The sequence below is a fragment of the Erythrolamprus reginae genome, chromosome 7 (genome assembly GCF_031021105.1).
Source record: "Erythrolamprus reginae isolate rEryReg1 chromosome 7, rEryReg1.hap1, whole genome shotgun sequence".
Classification (NCBI taxonomy): Eukaryota; Metazoa; Chordata; class Lepidosauria; order Squamata; family Dipsadidae; genus Erythrolamprus; species Erythrolamprus reginae.
In genome coordinates, this window is record NC_091956.1 from 7,324,249 (window position 1) to 7,348,138 (window position 23,890).

General features: G+C 43.3%; 1 protein-coding gene across 4 annotated transcripts in view; it reads left to right on the plus strand.

The window, feature by feature from the left end:
• Positions 1 to 14,475, plus strand: part of SHROOM3 (shroom family member 3) — a 200,128-nt gene extending 185,653 nt beyond the window's left edge. For all 4 annotated transcript variants that reach the window (XM_070756912.1, XM_070756913.1, XM_070756915.1 and 1 more), the window contains 6 exons: positions 1,089 to 1,165; positions 3,238 to 4,098; positions 6,841 to 7,332; positions 8,546 to 8,699; positions 10,534 to 10,806; positions 12,585 to 14,475. In XM_070756912.1, the coding sequence (XP_070613013.1) occupies positions 1,089 to 1,165; positions 3,238 to 4,098; positions 6,841 to 7,332; positions 8,546 to 8,699; positions 10,534 to 10,806; positions 12,585 to 12,926 (2,199 nt within the window). In that variant the 3' untranslated portion in view covers positions 12,927 to 14,475. The remainder of the gene's footprint in view (positions 1 to 1,088; positions 1,166 to 3,237; positions 4,099 to 6,840; positions 7,333 to 8,545; positions 8,700 to 10,533; positions 10,807 to 12,584) is intronic.
• The last annotated feature ends 9,415 nt before the right edge of the window (positions 14,476 to 23,890 follow it).

Genomic DNA, 23,890 nt, shown 5'->3' on the forward strand with positions numbered 1-23,890 from the left:
TCACCATGTTTATTTATTAAAGTTTATTTTAAAAAATGTTTTTTAAAGGCAGACGAAAGTTTGGCAATGACATATGATGTCATCGGGCGGGAAAAACTGTGATATAGAAGGGGAAACCGCGAAGTATTTTTTAATTAATATTTTTGAAAAACCGTGGTATAGACGTTTCGCGAAGTTCGAACCCGCGAAAATCGAGGGAACACTGTATTATTATTATTTATTAGATTTGTATGTCGCCCCTCTCCGTAGACTCAGGGCGGCTCACAACAATAATAGCACAATCTAATAATTAAAAGTCATTTAAAAAACCCCTATTTAAAAAGAAACATACACACAAACATACCATGCATAAACTGTATAGGCCCAGGGGAAATGTCTCAGTTCCCCCATGCGTGGCGGCAGAGGTGGGTTTTAAGATAACCAGTATTGGTTTCCTACCTGGACCGGGGGGGGGGGGAAGGGGGGAAATAATTAATAATAATAATAATAATTTATTAGACTTGTATGCCGCCCCTCTCCAGAGATTTGGGGCGGCTCACAACAACAATAAAAACAATATAGGTATAAATCTAATACAGTAATTAAAACTATGACTAAAACCCATTATCTTAAAAAACAATCGATATTACACAATCAAACAATCGATATTAACAATCATAACCACACATAATCTAAGATCTTACGTAATATTTCTCTTTCGCCTGGAATTTTATTCAGCTCCCAATTTTGTGCATATGCTATTCTAGCTGCTGTTAAGATGTGTATAATCAAATATATTTCTTCTTTATTACAATTTTCTGGTAAAATACCTAATAAGAATATTTCTGGTTTAAATTCAATAGTCCTTTTCAAAATCTTCTGTATCCATTGCTGAATCTCTTTGCAAAATTTCTTAACTTCTGTGCATGTCCACCACATATGATAAAAAGAGCCTGGTAGCTGATTACATTTCCAACATTTCAGCTGTTGTAAGTTGAGGACTAACTGCATTAGAGTGGACACCCAGGCAACTATTTTGCTGAAGTTTTCTTTTCCAAAATAATGTGGCTTTTAAATTTGCTTTTAACTTCCCCTCTCTTCTCCTTAAGGATTATCCAGCAGAAGACAGTAATCAAATCTCTCATTTTATGAAAGATCCTTTCTACGTACTGGGTGCTACAAGCAGGTAAGAGTGTTTGTATGGAGAAGTGTGTGTTTGTGTGTGTTTTTGCAGGCTTATTAAATTTATTTTTTATTTTTTTATTTATTTTTGTCCAATACACAATGAGGGTTTTAGTGGGTACATATCTATATACACATAGTAAAATACATGATGAAGGTTATAGAGGAGATACTCATAGTAAAATATATCTAAGAAATAATAGAAAAGAAGACATAGTAATAGAACATATCAATGAAAGAATGAAAGAATAGAAGAAGAGATATAGGAATAGAAGAAAGGGATAGGAGATATAGGAGAGCAATAGGACGGGGACGGAAGGCACTCTAGGGCACTTCTACTCGCCCCTTACTGACCTCTTAGGAATCTGGATAGGTCAACCATAGATAATCTAAGGGTAAAGTGTTGGGCGTTTGGGGATGACACTATGGAGTCTGGTAATGAGTTCCACGCTTTGACAACTCGGTTACTGAAGTCATATTTTTTGCAGTCAAGTTTGGAGCGGTTAATATTAAGTTTAAATCTGTTGTGTGCTCTTGTGTTGTTGTGGTTGAAGCTGAAGTAGTCGCCGACAGGCAGGACGTTGCAGCATATGATCTTGTGGGCAATACTTAGATCTTGTTTAAGGCGTCTTAGTTCTAAACTTTCTAGGCCCAGCAGTGTCATTTCCCAAACGCACCACTCTAAAAAATGACTCAGTTTGATCTGTAAGTCATCATTGAGGGCACCTATTTCTTCAGCCAAAAAGCTCCACGCAATTCTAAAGACTCTTCAACCAAATTCGGCTAGTTTTCATTTCTCATAGTTTGTTTCCTAAAAAAAAACCATGATGTGTCGGAGCAAGAGAGGAGTAAAGCTAGAAACTACAGCCTAACAATGCAGAAAGGAAGGGAGTAAAGGGAGGGAGGGAGGAAAAGGGAGGAAGGGGAGAAAGAAAGAGAGGGAGGAAGGAAAGGAAAGGAAAGAGGGAGGGAAGGAAGGAAAGAAGGAAGGAAAGAAAGAAAGAATCAGGTTCCAAAAGAGCATTAGGAGAATGAAAGCTTCGTACACTTTAATTCGATTCGATTTGATATTTTTTTTAAAAAAAAAATTACTTTGTACATCAAATCTTTATTCCAGCGTCTTCTAGCGTGAACTAACAATCTTCAAAAGAAAGAAAAGGGGAAGGAGTGGGAGGGAGGGAGGAAAGAAGGAAGGAAGGATGGAAGAAAAAGAGAGAGAGAGAGAGAGAGAGTCTGACTCCAGAAGAGCATTAGGAATTTTTTATTGCAGCGTCTTCTAGCACGAACTAACAATCAAAGAAAGAAAGAAAGAAAGAAAGAAAGAAAGAAAGAAAGAATCAGGTTCCAAAAGAACATTAGGAGAATGAAAGCTTCGTACACTTTAGTTCGATTTGATTTGATTTTTTTTTTAAATTAGTTTGTACATCAAATCTTTAATCCAGCGTCTTCTAGCGCGAACTAACAATCTTCAAAGAAACAAAGAAAAAGGGAAGGAGTGGGAGGGAGGGAGGGAGGGAGGAAAGAAGGAAGGGAGGACGGAAGAAAAAGAGAGAGAGAGAGAGTCTGACTCCAGAAGAGCATTAGGAAATTTTTATTGCAGCGTCTTCTAGCACGAACTAACAATCAAAGAAAGAAAGAAAGAAAGAAAGGAGGAAGGAAGGAAGAGAGGAAGGGAGGAAGGAAAGAGGGAGGGAGGGAAGGGAGGGAGGAAGCTTGGAGAACTGGTAGTGGAAATTTTGAATTGTCTGGAGAACCAGTAGTGGAAATTTCAAGTAATTCGGAGACATTTTGAAGAGTTTGGAGAACCAGTAAACACCATATCTGACTAGTCCTTCCCCCATCTATTCTCTGCCTCCCAGGTGATCAGGAGGATATTAAGATTTTGCCGTAACCTTCCCATGCCACGCCCACCAAGCCATGCCACGCCCACAGAATCTGTAGTAAAAAAACAATTTGGAACCCACCACTGGGAAGGAGTGCATGGGTGGCTCAGAATTTTTTTCCTCCTGTCTATTTTTGCTAATTTGTTTGATGTCACTTTGAGAAAACTCTATATATTTTTTTGCTCTGTCCCAGGTCGTTCGGCAATACCAAAAGAAGTCAGCTGGAAAAATCGGCGTTCACGCAATACCGTCCTCATCACAGCAGTGAGAATGTGGGTAGCTTGGCGCCACCAGCCGAAAGGCAGAAGGTCCCTGACATTCTCCGGCATCACAGCCGGACATCTGCCTTCGTCTCCCCTTGCCCAGATACGAAGGAGAAGCCTTCCGATGCCAAGCAAGGCTTCAGGCGGGTTGCTCCTTCCAAAGCCAGCTATTCTTCCCGCAGCTCGGCATCCTCCACCCCGACTCTCTCTGACTTCTCCACTGCCGGAGACAATACGTTCACCAAGTGGCCGCCCAGACCACACAAAGAAGACAACAACAAAAGTCAAAGCCAGCCCCTGGAAAGTATCAATCACCCAGGCAAGGAACCGGCAGAAGAAACAACTTGGAGGCCGAAACCCATAATATCTCAAAGACAACCCCAAACTCAAACGAAATGGACCAGAGAGGACAACCACTCAAAGAGCTCCGCTTCTGTCCAAACATCTAGCCAGAAGGTTTTCCAACAATGGCATGGGATCCCTTCCAAGAATAGTTCCTTCTCGGAGCCGGAATCTCTCTCCGGTCAAGGAAGGTTCTCTCTTCGCATCTCAGAAACCTACCTCCAGGTGTCCCCGCCGCCGTTCTGCCGAGAAGAGGACGACGACGACGTCTTCATCCAAGATGCCCAGACTCACCCTCTGGGCGGTCTGTCAGAATATCCACCGCCTCCCGAAAGTCCCATCGACAACCTGGAAGACTTCCCATCGCCGCCACCAAGTGTGGCCTTTGAAGATGATAATCCAGGGTCGGATAGCCCTATAAGTTTTGTGGATGAGAAGATAACAACAAGGTATCTGATATTTATTTATTGATTGATTGATGATTGATTGATTGATGATTGATTGATGATTGATTGATGATTGATTGATGATTGATTGATGATTGATTGATGATTGATTGATGATTGATTGATGATTGATTGATGATTGATTGATGATTGATTGATGATTGATTGATGATTGATTGATGATTGATTGATTGATGGTTGATTGATGGTTGATTGATGGTTGATTGATGGTTGATTGATGGTTGATTGATGATTGATGATTGATTGATTGATTGATTGATGATTGATTGATGATTGATTGATGGTTGATTGATGGTTGATTGATGGTTGATTGATGGTTGATTGATGATCGATTGATGATCGATTGATGGTCGGTTGATGGTCGGTTGATGGTCGGTTGATGGTCGATCGATGGATGGACGGATTGATTGATTGATTGATTGATTGGATTTTTATGCTGCCCCTCTCCAAGGACTCGGGGCAGCTCACAACGTTTCGGGTCCAATTAATTAAATATAAAATCTATTTTTTATTTTTTAAAAAAATATTTTTATTGGTTTTGCACATTTGAAAATCACATAAAACAAACATAAAACAGTGCACAGTGCATGTGCCCATCACCCGACTGACAATACCCACCACCACCACCAATTGCGGAGGTTCAAATATTTACTAGTTTATGTTCTTTTATTTCCTTAGCTCTAATTTGCATTTGTTTACTATTCAAAGAGCGATTGGAGTTTATTGCTCACATTTTCGTCACATATTCTACTCAACATATAACCTTTCCCCTTATTCCATCGTACCATCAGCTTCTCCAATTTATTTTCATCGAAATTGTTTAATCTTATTTCCATGATTTCAAAAAATTAAATATAAAATATAAAACAAAAAACCGTAAAAAACCCAGTCTTTCCCATTCAGTCAGGTTTCTCTCAGCCCATTCATTCATTAGCCAGGGGGCAAGAATCTAATGGCCCCAATTCTGGTGGCATAAATGAGTCTTAAGACTCTTACGGAAGGCGAGGAGGGTGGGAGCAGTATGAATCTCTGGGGGGAGTTGATTCCAGAGGGCTGGGGTCCCCACAGAGAAGGCTCTTCCCCTAGGCCCCGCCAAGCGACATTATTTATTTATTTATTAGATTGTATGCCGTCCCTCTCCATAGACTCGGGGCGGCTAACAACAGTAATAAACAGCATGTAACGAATCTAATGTTTAAAATGATTTTAAAAACCTTATTAAAACCAAACATACACAAAAACATACCATGCATAAATTGTATAGGCCTAAGGGGAAAAGGGTAGTTCAGTTCCCCCATGCCTGACAACAGAGGTGGATTTTGAGGAGCTTACGAAAGGCAAGGAGGGTGGGGGCAATTCTGGTCTCCGGGGGGAGCTGGTTCCAGAGGGTCGGGGCCACCACAGAGAAGGCTTTTCTCCTGGGTCCCGCCATATGTTTAAGTTTAAGTTTAAGTTTAATCAGATTTGTATGCCGCCCCTCTCCGCAGACTCGGGGCGGCTCACAGCAACAGCAATACAAGACAAATCCAATATTAAATTAATTTTAAGAACACCACAAGTTAAAAACCAATCATACACACTAGCATACCATACACAAATTTTATAAGCCTAGGGGGAAGGAACATGTCAATTCCCCCATGCCTGACGACAGAGGTGGGTTTTAAGGAGCTTACGAAAGGCTAGGAGGGTGGGGGCAACTCTGATATCTGGGGGGAGTTGATTCCAAAGGGTCGGGGCCGCCACAGAGAAGGCTCTTCCCCTGGGTCCTGCCAAACGACATTGTTTAGTTGACGGGACCCGAAGAAGACCGACTCTGTGGGACCTGACCGGTCGCTGGGATTCATGCGGCAGAAGGCGGTCCCGTAGGTATGATAACGAGTCCCCAGAGAGGGGCGGCATCCAAATCCAATTAATAAATAATAAAATAAATAACAGATTAGGCAAGTAGCTCAATCTTCTCTAATTGCTATAAAAGTTCAGTTCTAGATAATGATTAAAATGATTAAAGCGTTTACCGGTAAAAACATGCTATTTAATTATTTCCTGTTTTAAAAGTAATTAAGGATCATACTAAGGTACTAGAGAAGGAAGGACAATTAAAAAAAACTATTAATAATAATTAATATTAATAATTTATTGAATTTGTATGCCGCCCCTCTCCGTAGACTCGGGACGGCATACAATAGTATCGTGTATTTATTAAGTACAGTGTTCCCTCGATTTTCGCAGGGGATGCGTTCCGAGACCGCCCGCGAAAGTCGAATTTCCGCGAAGTAGAGATGCGGAAGTAAATACACTATTTTTGGCTATGGACAGTATCACAAGCCTTCCCTTAACACTTTAAACCCCTAAATTACAATTTCCCATTCCCTTAGCAACCATTTAGATTATTACTCACCATGTTTATTTATTAAAGTTTATTATAAAAAAATATTTATTACAGGCGGACGAAAGTTGGCGATGACATAGGACATCATCGGGTGGGAAAAACCATGGTGTACGGAAAAAAACCGCAAAGTATTTTTTAATTAATATTTTTTAAAAACCATGGTATAGACTTTTCGCGAAGTTTGAACCCGCGAAAATCGAGGGAACACTGTATTCAATAAATAGTGCATGGGAGCAGCGGCCCATTACAACACATGGGTAAATACCCTTTGACATAAATACTGTGGTTGTTGGGTTGTGCAAAAGTGTGCTGTTTTTTCTGCCCCCTATGAACAGGAACCTCAAAGCTTTCTCCAGGGACTTTGCCCTGAGAGAGAAACCTGGACCAGACTTCCTCAGGACCAACATTTCTCCATCCGTTGGATCTTCAGAACCCAAAGCAACCGTCCTTCCTCCTCCTCCTCCTCCTCCGGAAGTCGAAGAGCACCATGCCGCCATGGGAGGAACGGTGGAGAAGGAACCGCCTCACAAAGCCGCAACGGCCAACGAGGCCCCCGAAAAGAAGGACTTTCATCTCAAGAAGAGCCAGAGGAAGGAGAAAACACGGGAGGACCTAAAGGAAGAGTCCTTGGCTAAGGAGATTGTGCACAAGGACAAGTCGCTTTCCAGCATCCTGGATCCCGATTCGAGGATGAAGACCACGATGGACCTGATGGAGGGGATTTTCCCCACGGGCTCCAGGGTGCTGAAGGAAAGTGCAAAGAAGAGAATCATGCAGAAAAGGATAAAGGATTCTGCCAGTAATTTCTCTCCAGCCAATGGCAACAAGTAAGTTTCTTTTAAAGTTATTGCTAGTGTTGGGCGAACGGAACTTGCATTGTATACCGAACCCGGTCCCAAACTTTTCCAGAAGTCCGTGTTCAGGTTCGGCGTTCAATCGAACACCGCGATGCTATTGCAGCAGTGGGGGGGGGGTTTGCACATGCCGGCTATTCAGGATCCCGTCCGGCAGCTTCAAGCGGGCGGTGGGTGGGATAGACGGGGAGGGCTCCGCCCCTGAAGGGCTTTAAAAGGGCGGAGGGAATCCGGACCTTTGGAGTACAAAGAGGGAGGGGAGGCGTGGATTTCCCACAGTTCAGGGGGGTGCAAGCAAAAGGAGGCGGGAAATCTCATTTCCCATTTGCTTGGCCCCCCCACCATGGGGGGATAACAGCCCTTTTGCCAGCCGAAGCGCCCATTTTTGTGCTGCTGGGATTCCCCTGAGTCTCCCCTCCATGGGAAACCCCACCTCTGGACTTCTGTGTTTTTGCGATGCTGCAGGGGAATCCCAGCAGGGGAATCCCAGCATCGCAAAAACAAGCGCTTCGCTGGCAACGGAAGTCCGGAGGTGGGGTTTCCCAGCAAGGGGAGCCTCAGTGAAATCGCAGCATCGCAAAAACACCGAAGTCCTCAAAACCCCACCTCCGAACCTCTGCCTTTTTGCGATGCTGCGATTTCACTGAGGCTCCCCTTGCTGGGAAACCCCACCTCCGGACTTCCATTGCCAGCGAAGCGCCTGTTTTTGCGCTGCTAGGATTCCCCTGCAGCATCACAAAAACACGGAAGTCCGGAGGTAGGTTTTCCCATGGAATGGAGTCTCAGGGGAATCCCAGCAGCGCAAAAACAGGTGCTTCGCTGGCAATAGAAGTCTGGAGGTGGGGCATCCCAGAGGTGGCGGTGGGTTTGTAAGGTGAAAATAGTTTGTAAGAAGAGGCAAAAAAATCTTAAACCCTGGGTTTGCATCTCAAAAAGTTTGTATGATGAGGGGTTTGTAAGACGAGGTATCACTGTAGTTGGCTTGCACCCTCCAGTGGCGGCCTGGTGTTAGCATCAAGGAGCTGGGAGGCTGACCAGCTGATGTAAGCTGAGATGTAACTTTCAAAGCAGTACATGAGCAGGAAGAAAAACTCGTCCCTTGTCCAGTCATACCAGTTGTGGACCATGTATTAATTTTTTTCCCCCTGCATTCCTATTTATATAGATTTGTGTGTCCTGTGTTTAGGAACGGGGAGAAGGAAGCTGCTATGACAATGCCGGTCGCCTGCCCAACATATTACAGTGTGTCTGTACCTAAAGCTGAACTTTTGAATAAAATCAAGAATTTGCCTGAAGACGCAGGTGGGGATGACGAACAGGTGGACATCAATGAGAAGAAGGTGAGTTTTGTGGGGAAGGGACAGGTGTATTCTTAAGCAGAGCTGTGTGAAACCGAAGACATGCATGCAATCAGAGATTTCCATTGAAATGACAAAAGCAGCACGCAAACTCCGCCTTCTCACAATGCATGTGACAAAAGGGGTGGGGCCTGTGGTGCACTGGTGAAATGCTACATCGTTTGACCCACCCTGAAAATCCAGGGTGTCTCAACCTCAGCAACTTTTAAGATGCGTGGACTTCGACTCCCAGAATTCCCCAGCCAGCAATGTGATTCTCATGAACCAATCATAAGCCGAGGATTACCTGTATGTTTTTTTGTTGTATCCTTTCTATGTAGATGCTTGCCAGGAACTATTATCTCCATTCCTTACTTAACATCTTAGTCATTATGATTTGTCGTACACTAAATTGTTAATTTAATCATAATTGTTGTTATTAGATCAATCTGATTTTATTTTATTTGCATGGATGGATGGACGGACGGACAGATGGACGGACGGACGGATGAGAGAGAGATAAATAGATAGATGATATAGATAATAGAAGACAGACAAAAGACAGACATGGATGGATGGATAAATAGATATAGATTAGATGGATGGATAGATGATAGATAGATAGATAGATAGATAGATAGATAGATAGATAGATAGATAGATAGATAGATAGAAATAGTTAGATGATATTGATAATAGAAGACAAAAGACGTGGGTGAGTGGTTGAATGGATGGATATCTATCTATTTATATATCTGATTAGATGGATGGATAGGTAGGTAGGTAGATAGATAGATAGATAGATAGATAGATAGATAGATAGATAGATAGATAGATAGAAATAGTTAGATGATATTGATAATAGAAGACAAAAGACGGACGTGGGTGGGTGGGTGGTTGAATGGATGGATATCTATCTATTTATATATTTGATTAGATGGATGGATAGGTAGGTAGGTAGGTAGGTAGGTAGATAGATAGATAGATAGATAGATAGATAGATAGATAGATAGATAGATAGAAATAGTTAGATGATATTGATAATAGAAGACAAAAGACGGACGTGGGTGGGTGGTTGAATGGATGGATATCTATCTATTTATATATCTGATTAGATGGATGGATAGGTAGGTAGGTAGATAGATAGATAGATAGATAGATAGATAGATAGATAGATAGATAGATAGATAGATAGAAATAGTTAGATGATATTGATAATAGAAGACAAAAGACGGACGTGGGTGGGTGGGTGGTTGAATGGATGGATATCTATCTATTTATATATTTGATTAGATGGATGGATAGGTAGGTAGGTAGGTAGATAGATAGATAGATAGATAGATAGATAGATAGATAGATAGATAGATAGATAGATAGATAGATAGAAATAGTTAGATGATATTGATAATAGAAGACAAAAGACGGACGTGGGTGGGTGGTTGAATGGATGGATATCTATCTATTTATATATCTGATTAGATGGATGGATGGATAAGATAGATAGATAAGGTAGGTAGGTAGGTAGGTAGGTAGACAGATAGATAGACAGACAGACAGACAGACAGACAAGAAAGATGATGGATGGACAAGAAAGGGTAGGTAGGTAGGTAGGTAGGTAGATAGATGATATAGCTAATAGAAGTCAAACTAAAGACAGACATGGATGGATGGATAAATAGATATAGATGAGAAAGAGAGAGAGAGAGAGAGATACCGGCAGGCAGGCAGGAATGGAGAGAGAGGAAGAGAGAGAACAAATATACGGACAGAGATCATGCAGAGCAGATTAGTTTGCTTCCCAGTGGTGACTGGTTTCTGTTTCCTTCCCATTTACCAGGCTGAACTGATTCAGAGTCTGACCCACAAACTGGAGATTCTGAAGGAAGCCAAGGAGAGTCTCCTCGCTGACGTCAAGCTGAACAACACCTTGGGAGAGGAAGTGGAAGCCCTGATCAGCGGCCTGTGCAAGCCCAATGAATTTGATAAATACCGAATGTTCATTGGCGACTTGGATAAGGTGGTCAGCCTCTTGCTCTCCCTCTCAGGGCGCCTGGCTCGAGTGGAGAACGTTCTCAACAGCCTCGGCGAAGATGCGGATAAACAAGAATGGGTATGGCGATTTTCCAACCTCCGAACACGGGGAGCCCTCGACTTACGGCCACAGTTGAGCCCCAGAATGTCCGTGGCTAAGCGACATACAGTGGTACCTCTACTTACCTCTACTTACGAACTTAATTCGTTCCGTGACCAGGTTCTTAAGTAGAAAGGTTTGTAAGAAGAAGCAATTTTTCCCATAGGAATCAGTGTAAAAGCAAATAATGTGTGTGATTGGAGAAACCACAGGGAGAGTGGAGGCCCTGTTTCCTCCTAGGAGATTCCTAGAGAGGCCCCACGGAGGCTTCTCTCCACCTTTTCCAGCCCTGTTTCCTCCCAGGAAATTCCTAGAGAGGCCCCACGGAGGCTTCTCCCCATCTTTCCGGCCCTGTTTCCCCTAGGAGATTCCTAGAGAGGCCCCACGGAGGCTTCTCACTGCCTTTTCTGGCACTGTTTCATCCCATTAGAGAGGCCCCATGGAGGCTTCTCCCCACCTTTCCAGCACTCTTTCCTCCCAGGAGATTCCTAGAGAGGCCCCACAGAGGCTTCTCCCTGCCTTTTCCAGTTACAGTTTCGGAGACTCGGGTTTGTAAGTGGAAAATGGTTCTTGAGAAGAGGCAAAAAAATCTTGAACACCCAGTTCTTATCTAGAAAAGTTCGTAAGTAGAGGCGTTTGTAGGTAGAGGTACCACTGTAGTTGTTAAAACGAACAAAAGGCCCATTTTATGTCCTTTCTTGCCTACCGTTGTTAAGCAAATTGTTGTGCTTGTTAAGTTAGTAACATGGCGGTTACTCTGGGGGGCATTGCAGTCATCATCCATCCATCTACACTGTTTCCCCCAAAATAAGACATCCCCTGATAATAAGCCCAATCGGGCATTCGAGTGCATGGCAACAAAGCCGAGCACTTATTTCAGGGTTCAAAAAAAGATATTTGTATGCCGCTCTGAGTCTTCGGAGAGGGGTGGCATACAAATCTAAATAATAATAATAATAATAATAATAATAATAATAATAATAATAATAATAATAATATAATATAATATAATAATTATAATAATTATAATAATAATAATGCCATTTCAATTCCGATGGTTTTCAAATGTCAGCGGAAAGGATCTCAGCGGACATTTGAAAACCATTGGAATTGACAAAATCTCCATCTGTCAATTGCGAAAGGCCGCTTTACTGGGATCGGCAAACATTATTCGCCGCTACATCACGCAGTCCTAGGTGCTTGGGAAGCGCCCGACTGGTGATGAAATACGAAATCCTGCATAGTGATCTCGTTTGCTGTGTTGCATTGACATAATAATAATAATAATAATAATAATAATAATAATAATAATAATAATAATAATAATAATAATGTTAGTTGTTTTATAAATTGGATTGTTACATGCTGGTTTTTTATAATTGTTGTTAGCCGCCCCGAGTCTGCGGAGAGGGGCGGCATACAAATCCAATAAATAATAAATAATAATAATAATAATATTTTTGGGGAAACAGGGTATCTAACTACCCATCCATCCATCCATCTACCCTGTTTCCCCCAAAATTAGCCATCCCCTGATAATAAGCCCAATCAGGCATTTCAGTGCATGGTAATCAAGCCAAGCACTTATTTCAGGGTTCAAAAAAAATAGAAGACGGGTTCTTATATTTGGGGAAACATGGGTAAAATAAAATAAAATAATCTCAGGTCACCACAGGAACCGACATCATGCCAGGGCTGCCCTACCGAACCTTTCATTTGTCACTCTTGTTTCATTTCTCCCATTTTTCTATTCCCAGGTTTCTCTGAATGAAAAGCGGAAGATGTTAGCAAGCCAGCACGAAGATGCCCGTGAATTGAAGGAAAACCTGGACCGTCGAGAACGTGTGGTCTTGGACATCCTATGCAGCTACTTCTCGGAGGAACAGCTTCAGGATTACCAACACTTTGTGAAGATGAAATCGGGGTTGCTTATAGAACAGCGGGAGCTGGACGACAAGATCAAACTCGGGCAGGAACAACTCAAGTGCCTCTTTGAGAGCCTCCCCACAGAATACTTCCTCGAGAACAAAATGGCCGCCGAGCCTCCGTCGATCCCAGGGACCAACTGTGAGGACAGATCCACCCCGTCTTTCCTCTGACCTCCTCCCGATGAAGCTCACGTTCGAACGAGGAAACGTCTTGCGTTTATTTAACCGGAGACAAGAGTTTTAACTTTTGAAATCGAGAAAGGCGGGTTCGTTTTTCTTTTTTCGAATTAACGTAGGAAAACTCCAAACAACCATGAAGAGTTTACGTTATTTTCTTTTTCTTTTTTTCCTTGAAAAAGCCAAAGGTGTTTTTTCAAAAAACAGCTAGATTTTTTTTTTCCTCAGAAGATGGTCCGCCACTCATCCAAGGAGCTTCTTCGGTTCTAACTCAAGAAGATTCGTGGATGAGAAGCGAAACACAGTCAAGGAAAAAACGAAATCCAGCTGCCTTTTGAGAAAGCGCCTTTGTTGACAACCATGATCTGGATGATTGAGAAGCTCCCTAGACATTTACATAATTTTTTTTTCCCCTTCTATCCGCAATCACAGCAAATCCGTCTGGAGTACGTGAGGAAGGACGTTGGTCTAGTGGCTTAAAACAATGCAGGGAGGAATGCCTAGGAGGGACATTCGCTTCTAACCGTTCTGAGGTCAAGCCGTGCCCAGTTAGGGGGGGGAGCACCCTCTCTGAGCTCCAGATTAAATTATGAAGGATCTACAACAATGAAGCCTTAATTTAAAAAAATATCGATGAGCTCTGCGCTGTGTCTTGGACAATATTTATATTTTCTAAAGCTACAAGACGGAATTCTGTAAAGATTTTTGTACATATACACGACTACTAACCGGTTGTTTTGATTCTACTTCGACAATGCGGGGAGGGTGGGGGGTATGGTTTTAATTTTTAATTTGTGTGTGTGTGTGTGCTTAACAATGAAAAGAAGCACCTCCCCCCACCCCACATGGGGGGAGAGGGGCAAACACCATAGTTTGGAGCAGCTGTGCGGATGATACTAAAGGACAGAGCGAAAAAGCTTCAGGCCCCGAGGCAGGGATTCTTCGTGCACACAACTCTTTGACACGCAATGAGTTAACTTTGTGCTTATTGGCTCAAAAATGGGACGCAGAGGCTGTGCCATATTGGCGAAAGGAAAGAAGTTGGAAGTTCTCAGTTTTACCGGGGGGGGGGATTTCCCCATTTTGCCATCGTGGGCCAGGAGTTATACGCTTACAATCCACGAGAACCCCCTTCTCTCCCAGGTTTCGCCCTTCTCTGCACAGCATTGTACGCAGGGGAGACCTCTTTGCCCGTTCCCCCCCTCCCAGGATCCCGTTAGGTTGGTGAGTGAGATGCATATGCCTAGAGTGTCTCTCTCTGCCTACAATGCGCCACGCAGGCGGTGAGTGGTGCGGGAGGACCTCTCTTTCGAACCTCCGCTGATGGTACCAATAAGGGACTCAAGAATGTTTTTGCACAGCAAAATACTGTCTTCCAAGACTGCGGTGTGAGACCCAACGCAACACAGCACTTGTGCAAACCATACAACTCAGGAGTCGGCACGACACAGAAGCTTCTTCCTACATTTTCCCGCGTGACTCTTTTAAAAAACTAAAAACAATAAAAATCGGAATACACGCCCGCCTGCAAAGGGTCGGATAATTTCTCGAGGTGTTTTTTATTTTTATTTTTTTCCCCTAATCTCTCTTTATTTATAGATTTTATTTTATTTTTTAAAAAAGAACAAAACCAACTCCAAACACTGTGGTTCTTGGTTTCCGCTAATCTCTTCGGCTTGGACTCTCCGTTAAAAGCGATCCAAAACTAAGATAACGTAGCACAAGATTGGGGAGGACGGAGTTGACAGTCGCACAGCCGACGGGATTTTTTTTCCCCCACTGTCTTCTTAGTTCGATCCGAAGGATTTCTTCCTAATTTATTACAGCAGGGAAGTCATTTCCTATTTTCTATATTTTGTATGCGCTCGGAGCCGTCGCTCTACAAGGCTCGACAACATTGCTTTAGATCAGGGCTTCCCAACCGTGGCCATTTTCAAAGACCCGTGGACTTCAACTCCCAGAATTCCCCCAACCAGCAGAGACATTGAAGTCCACAGGTCTTGAAAATGGACACGGCTGGGAAACCTAAATCGGGGGACTCCCAACATGGCAGCTTTAAGACCGGTGCGGCTTCCGCTCTCACCAGAATTCCTCAGTGAGCCATCTTATCTGCCGCATTCTGTGAGTCAAAGTCCACAAGTCTTTTAAAAAGTGGCAAATTTGGAGAGCCCTGCTTTAGATGAATTCCAGGGGCAGGAATGTATGTGATAATCTCTGTTGCTTAAAAAGCTTTACGCTGGGCTATGACTGTAATAAAAAGAAAGTGATGGAGAAGATGATGATTAAACAGATGATTCCTAGCAAATGATCTGTGCAGGAGAGGGGAATACTACCTTGGAAATTTTCAACTCAACCTCAACCTATTCCTCCTGCCTGGCCTTTTAAGGACCTTTAAGGCCTCAAAAACAGGCTAGAGGAATAGCTTTTCAAACTGCAAGGGAAAGGGAGGGGTGAGAGAAAGAAAGAATGAGAGAAAGAACGAGAAAGAAGAAGGCAACATTTCCTGAGGTCAGGGAGCAGAAAACAGGATCCCTGTTTCTGTTCCAGAATGTTTCGTTTCGCTGAAGTAAGATTACTAAAAAAAAAAAATTTGGAATATATTTTAAGAGCGTTAATTCTGGATACTTTTATTTTTATAACGCCTAGGTAAGAAGAGTCTCGATGTTATAAAGCAGTTAGCCTCTCATTTTTTTTCTTTATTAAAAATACTCAGATTCCCTTGTTTTGGGTTTGCACACTGCATTAAACCATGGTTTATTTAACCCTGGGTGGGGCTTGCTCCATACATAATACTGTTACAAGCTATGGTTTATAAACCACCGGGGTTAAATTTATGCAATACCTAAGCCAATAACAGATTACATTAAGGCGTACTGTAACATGTGAACTTGGTTGATGTGTTTTCCTTTTTTTGTGTGTATGTGAAGCCTCTGGACACAATCATGTTATGAAAGCTAAAGATATGCAAGTATGTGACCAAATACACACAATTAGTGGGGGATCCTTGGTGCTTTCTGAGCTTGCTTGCTACAGACATTTCATTATCAAACTATGTAACATCAGCAGCGCTGGTTAAGAATGGGGTTTACTCTCAGTTTATATGCAGTGGTTTGCTCTATTAACGTTATACCAAGAGTGTTTATATATATCTATATCTATTTAAAATGCCACTCATGCATCATCACAAAATCTTCAGAACCGTAAAGGCTAATTTGAAATTTGCCCCGTATGTTTCTCTTGGTTTTTAGGTGCTCACTAAGAAAGGATTTTTCAAAATGACCATCAGAGCATCAGTATTTCCTATATTACAGTGGTACCTCTACTTACGAACTTAATTCGTTCCGTAACCAGGTTCTTAAGTAGAAAAATTTGTAAGAAGAAGCCACTTTTCCCATAGGAATCAATGTAAAAGCAAATAATGCGTGCGACTGGGGAAACCACAGGGAGGGTGGAGGCCCTGTTTCCTCCCAGGAGATTCCTAGAGAGGTCCCACGGAGGTGTCTCCCCACCTTTTCTGGTCCTGTTTTCCCCCAGGAGATTCCTAGAGAGGCCCCCCACGGAGGCTTCTTCCCGCCCTTTCCGGTTACAGTTTTGGGGGCTCGGGTTTGTAAGTGGGAAATGGTTTGTGAGAAGAGGCAAAAAAATCTTGAACACCCGGTTCTTATCTAGAAAAGTTTGTAAGTAGAGGCGCTCTTAGGTAGAGGTACCACTGTATCATTATTAACACACTCTGATACTAAGGAGTTCTACTCCCCCTCCCCACCTGAAAACAAACCTGTTCCAAATGCAAGCAGAGGAGTTTCAGTTTTACTTTCACAGCAGCAAGCAGTTTTACTACAGAACAGTTGAACCAAGCCAGCAAGGTTGAGGAAGAGAAGGGGAGAGGAGAGGCCAATCTCATAACTACTACTTCATTTTCAAGCTGTAAGTGTTGATTTAGCAAGCCCGATCACATAGTTTCGTACTGGAGCACGGGTATTCAGGTAGCTTGTATACAAACCCACTCCTTTTAGCACCTAATTGGGTAATGAAACCTCTGTGAGAAAACAGGGAGCACCAAAGACCCCACAGTTCAACTGCGAGCTACAAATGTTTTTTGTTATCAGTACAGAGTAGTAGATCCTTGGAACAAACTTCCAGCAGACATGGTTGGTAAATCCACAGTAACTGAATTTAAACATGCCTGGGATAAACATATATCCATTGTAAGAATAAATACAGGAAATAGTATAAGGGCAGACTAGATGGACCATGAGGTCTTTTTCTGCCGTAAATCTTCTATGTACAGAGACACCACTGGAATCAGAGGCATTCAGTAGAAGTTATAACTATGACATTGGTTACATACTATGCTCTTTGGCATGATGACATGATACATCTGATGTCATTGGCATGTACCCCCCCCACACACACACACATAATTGGGACGTTCTCAGGTGTATAGGGATGGTATGCGCATCCCCATCTCTATCGTGGCCAAATTGTTTGATTTTATTTCACACCTGTAGCTCACCCAAACCTGTAACTTATGATGGAGAAACTAGATTTGCACGTGTCTGCTGCTGCTTTGTTTTTTTTAAAGGACCATACAACTCAAGGGATGAAATTCCTCCGTCTGGTGCTACCTTCATGTCCACTTCATGTCCAGATTCGATGTGCTGCTCCTGTCCTTTTTATAAGAGGTCATTCCATCGCTTCATCAGAGATCTGATCCATCAGTCATGAAATGCCTTGGCTTGTTCCATCATTCTTTGTAGTGAAGAACCACAGTTGGCTAAGCTCATGCTACAAACCAAAGCTCAAAACCTGGTTTACAAATCAGTGGCTAGCTAGGTTGACAGATCCGTTAGCCCAAAATCAAGCCAACTGTGTTACAGCATAGCACTAGGTAACCCAATAGATCAGGAGTGGGTTTTAACTTACCTCGCTGCCAGTTCACTTCCCCCCTCGCTGAAAAAAAGAAAAGAAAACAAGATGGCGACCACATGCCCAGTACCAGAAACTGCTTCGGTGCTTGCTCAGAAAAAAAAAAATCAAAAAAAGATGGCGCCCACCACCACTGACTGAACTGGACCTGTGACATTGTGATGTCACCAGTGGGTCGCTACCGGTTCAGGCAAACCGCTCCAAACCGTGAGGAAGCCACATCTGCAATTGATCAGTCACAAGATTAGTGACTGTTGTTGGACAGAGACATGGGATAGTTAATAGTTCTATTTGATCACTATCAAGCAAAACTAAGCAATTGCAAATTAGCTGTGAACAAGGAATAGACCAGGGTTCTTCAGACACGGCAACTTTAAGACTTGTGGACTCCAGTTCCCAGAATTCTACAGCCAGCATGTCCACAAGTCTTAAAGTTGCCATTATTTGTAGACCCCTGAAATAAATAAACTCACTACATAGGCATCATGAGTGTCTGTAGTAGGGCAGGGCCCAGTTAGCCTCATTTAAACCAGTGTTTCTCAACCTTGAGAACTTCTAAGCTGTTCATACTTCGACTCCCAGAATTCCCTAGCCAGCATGAGGAATTCTAGGAGTTGAGATCCACACGCTTTAAAGTTCTCAGTGGTTTGAGAAACGCTGGTTTAAACAACATGACCCATGGCTTGTATTGAATGTCCAATTTGGATTTAGGTATTTACTCAGGTCTACTCTAGCCAAGTGGTTGGAACTGGCAGCAGCTCACTTCCGGTCTCGACTAACTTTAAAAAGAGCCCAAACCTTTTAACATGTTATCTCAGGCATAATACCGTAGTTGAGCTTGACATCTTAAGGAACTCATTTGGTCTATGTGTGAGAGGCCACACACGTCCCTTCCTTTTTTTTGGAGATGGTGGTTTTCCAAAATTTGAGGATCTGCGTCTTAGATCTTAAGTAGGGTCTGAGTCAGCCTTTGGCAATCACCCTATTTACAGAGCCTTGATCCTTGAAGCAATTTAATATTCAACTCACTAAGGTTCATGGGCTACAAGCTGAATGACACCACCTACCTGGGAAACACATTACAGTAGTACCTCTAGATACGAGCTGCTCCACATGCGAGTATTCCAAGATAAGAGCCACGAGGGGAGAGAAATTTCTTTTTGAGACCCGAGCTCAAATTCGGGATACGAGCCGAGCGTCCACTAGGTGGCGCAAGAATCCTTTCTTCTGGTTATCTCGGAGGGGAAAAACAAAGTCTAAAGCCATTTGTTCCAGATACGAGTTGTTTGACATACAAGCTCCGTTCTGGAACGAATTAAACTCGTATCTAGAAGTACTACTGTATTTTGTAAAAGGTTTTCCATGCTGGGGGGGGGGGAAGTGACCATGTTTTCTTTTCCAATAAACAACCACTAGGTCCTGATCTTGAATTCTAGTCTTCTCAGAAATTTAATTTTTTGCATAGACGAAAATCAACCACCTTCACACCTTCTTCACACCACTGCAGGCATTCAACGTTTTTTTAAAATAAAATAAAATATGAAACCGTAGAACCCTTATATTTGCAAAGTTGAAAGCCTTCAGACTTTAGAGCTCCATCCACCTCCATGGATCATTTGAAACACAGATGTTTGCTGCTATTTCAATTATTCAATCATTCAAGAATTATTCCCCCGGGGTTGATGCATGTGACAGTCTAAAACCAAGATCGCATGAAAATTTTGTGTCTTCATTACCATTAATCTCCCTTGTTGGTAGAGAATGTCTGTTTGGGAATGATGATGTCTCTCTTTTTTTTTAACAAAAAAAAAAGAATATGTTTGTGCGAAAACCGAGGGAGGGCCACGTTCTGTAGTAAACCCATCAGATTTGCCAATACAGGTAACCCTCGACTTTACAACAGGTGGTTTAGTGACCAAAGTTACAACAGCGCTGGAAAAAAAGCGACATGACCATTTTTCATTGTGACGGTCAAGTGATTTACATTTGGAGGATTGACAACTGATTCACATTGATGACAGTTGAAGAGTCCTGGGGTCATGTGACTCCCCCCTTTGCAACCTTCCGACAAGGAAAGCAACAACCGCACGATTAATTTAACAATTGCAGTGGTTCAATTAACAGCAGAAGGAAAGAAAAGTTCTGAAATGGGAGCAAAAGTCACTTTAAAACTTTCTCTTACTCAGAGCAAGTTAGAGTAATGAAAAAAAGACCTGCAAAGACTTAGGGCTTGGAAATCATTCTTTGCAGAGAGTAACAATGAAAGAGCTTGGGTACCTTAATAGCACCTGGTTAGGGCTGGAAAGAAACATCTTGAGCAAGTAAAGCAATGGAAAAAAAACAGGGTTTGGAAAACATTATTTGCAGAGAGTAATAATGAAAGAGCTTGCAAACTGGTAAAAGCTGGGAACATTGTTAGCATCTGGTTAGGACTGGAAAAAAGCTTACTCAGAGCAAGTTAGAGTAATGAAAAAAAACCCTGCAAATACTTAGGGCTTGGAAATCATTCTTTGCAGAGAGAAGCAATGAAAGAGCCTGCAAGGTAAGAGATGGGAAGATTGTTAGCAGCCTGTTTCCAGATGAGGGTGTTGTGACGTTACTGTGCCTCGCTTATGGACTGTTACAGGCAGGGGTGGATTCCACTTGGTGCTGCTATCACTGCGCTTCCCACGGAATTCCACGGCCCCAGTGCATGCGTCGGAGCGAGATTTGCTTCCTGCGCATGCATAGGAAGCCAAATATTGTGTGAGGACATGCGCGAGCACGAGATTTCACCCATTTTTGCCGATTTTATTGCTTCTGCGCATGCGCGAAAGCCAAAAATCGCCAAAAACTCACATCTCCATGCTCCCTTGCACAAAATTTGGCTTTCTGCACATGGGCAGGAAGCAAATCTTGCTCTAACGCATCGAGCTGTGTGTACAGTTCCATTTTCACTACCGCAACAGTGTCCACTCCCCGTCCATGTAGCAACCCAATACTGGTTCCAGGTGGATTGTGTATCCATCTTCCAAATACCTTCCTCCCGTATTTTTCCAGCCGTCCAATTTCCTGGTCAGGAGGAAAGTGGGGGGCGGAGCTTAACAACCACGCCCTTACGCGGTGTAAGGGGACTCGAAATGGTGCAGGAATAACACCGATGCCTTATCCTATTTATAGCCGTTTCTGAAATTGTCCGCCAGAGACAATTCGGGTTGGTCCAAGGCCAGTGGGCAAGATCGCCTGTTGAAAAAACGAGCGGCGAACGTTCAAAAGTTGAGCCACCCTTTTCAAATTCTGCCCGTTGATCTCACTTGAGTCGAGTGCTGTGCGAGGGCGTTGGGGGAGCGAAAATACCGTTTTTCGTCTTGTATGTGGATTGTTTGCCTGGCTAAAGGAAAGATGTGATTGTTTGGGAGGGTTGTGCTGTTCATGGGCATGGTTGTCAGGGCGGGCAGAATTATGTTAAGAATGACCATTGGCAACTGGAGTGGTGATATCTTCTTGGAAACCATTAAAAGATTTAAACGTTCTCTTCCATTGTTTGCGGTGTAAGTGTCAATTTACATTTCGTTTCCTGCAAGATTCGCTTCCGGGATGGACACTGAAGAGAGATGCACAGGTGTAGAATAGTTATTTATACACACACACACATGCTGCTACCACAAAGACCTTCCACCATTCTTGTAGCCCGTCTTTGGACCCGTTCAATTTTGTCAATATCTTTTTGTAGGTGAGGTCTCCAGAACTGAACACAGTCTTCCAAATGGGGTCTCACCAGCATTCTATATAACGGGATCATAATCTCCCTCTTCCTGCTTGTTATACCTCTAGCTATGCAGCCAAGCATCAGGCGGTAGGGAAAGCAAGTAGGATGCTTGGCTGCATAGCTAGAGGTATAACAAGCAGGAAGAGGGAGATTATGATCCCGTTATATAGAACGCTGGTGAGACCCCATTTGGAATACTGTGTTCAGTTTATTTTATTTATTTATTTATTTATTACTTAGATTTGTATGCCGCCCCTCTCCGAAGACTCGGGGCGGCGACCTCACCTACAAAAAGATATTGACAAAATTGAACGGGTCCAAAGACAGGCTACAAAAATGGTGGAAGGTCTTAAGCATAAAACGTATCAGGAAAGACTTCATGAACTCAATCTGTATAGTCTGGAGGACAGAAGGAAAAGGGGGGACATGATCGAAACATTTAAATATATTAAAGGGTTAAATAAGGTCCAGGAGGGAAGTGTTTTTAATAGGAAAGTGAACACAAGAACAAGGGGACACAATCTGAAGTTAGTTGGGGGAAAGATCAAAAGCAACATGAGAGAAAATATTATTTTACTGAAAGAGTAGTAGATCCTTGGAACAAACTTCCAGCAGACATGGTTGGTAAATCCACAGTCACTGAATGTAAACATGCCTGGGATAAACATATATCCATCCTAAGATAAAATACAGGAAATAGTATAAGGGCAGACTAGATGGACCATGAGGTCTTTTTCTGCCGTCAGACTTCCATGTTTGTATGTTTCTACAGGCTTCGGTCAGGCGATACCAGTGCGCCCTCCGAGCAGATTTGGCTGCTGTGCATGTACAGCAAGCGAAGTTTCATGTGTGGATTTTGGCAATTTTCACCAATATTTTTGCTTCCATGCACAAGGTGTTTTCCTGTGAGATTTCACTTGCTGCCCATGCGCAAAAGCCGAATCTCATGCGAGGGTGCCCACGCAGGCATCGGAGACGTGTAGCTGCACACGCCTCCTGAAAATCACTACTGGAGCATAGCACTTGGCCATTCGCGTAGCAGCCCATCACCGGTGTGGGTGAACCTGTAACTAACATTATGGCCAGTTTGGAGAACTTCCAAATCCCACCCCTGGCTGGCCCTCCCTGCCCCACCCACCATGCCCCGCCCCCTCTGGGAGGCAGTTTTCATCCCCCCCAGAGCAGAGGTCTTCAAACTGAGCAAGTTTAAGACTTGTGGACTTCAACTCCCAGAATTCTCCAGCCAGCTAAGCTGACTGGAGAATTTCTGGGAGTTGAAGTCCACAAGTCTTAAACTTGCCCAGTTTGAAGACCTCTGCCCCAGAGGCTTGAGGAAAGCCTCCAGAACCTGGGGAAGGTGAAAACACCCCGCTCCCTGTGGTGCAGGAGGCTGACTAGGCCACGCCCACCATGGCCACGCCCACCCAGCAACCAGAGGAGAAAACCATTGCTGAATTTTTTGAAGCCCGTCCCTGAGTAGATGGTTCAACAGTCGTAACTGCGAGAGAGATCTTGGAGTCCTAGTGGGTGATCACTTAAATATGAGCTGGCAGTCGGCACGAGGCTGCAAAAAGAGGCAACATAGTTATGTTAAAGGAGGAATAGAATTCCACTTACCATCGCGCAGTCGGCTTTCATGCCTAAGGCGGGACTAGAACTCACAGTCTCCTGGTGATTGGCCCAAAGTCACCCAGTCGACTTTCATGCCTAAGGAGGCATGAACAGTCTCCTGGTTTCTAGCCCACTGCCTTAACCACTGGATTCCTAAATATCCCCAAATAGTTGCTTCTAGAGAATTGCCACAAGAGACAAAGCAATACCTAGGAATTCTGTAATACAGTGGTACCTCTACTTATGAACTTAATTCGTTCCGTGACCAGGTTCTTAAATAGAAAAGTTTGTAAGAAGAAGCAATTTTTCCCATAGGAATCAATGTAAAAGCAAATAATGTGTGTGACTGGGGAAACCATAGAGAGGGTGGAGGCCCTGTTTCCTCCCAGGAGATTCCTAGAGAGGGCTCACAGAGGGTTCTCCCTGCCTTTTTCGGCCCTGTTTCCTCCCAGGAGATTCCTAGAGAGGCCCCATGGAGGCTTCTCCCCACCTTTTCCGACCCTGTTTCCTCCCAGGAGATTCCTAGCGAGGCCCCACAGAGGCTTCTCCCCACCTTTTCCGGCCCTTTTCCTACCGAGGGATTCCCGGAGAGGCCCCACGGAGGCTTCTCCCTGCCTTTTCCGGTTACAGTTTCGGAGGCTCAGGTTTGTAAGTGGAAAATGATTCTTGAGAA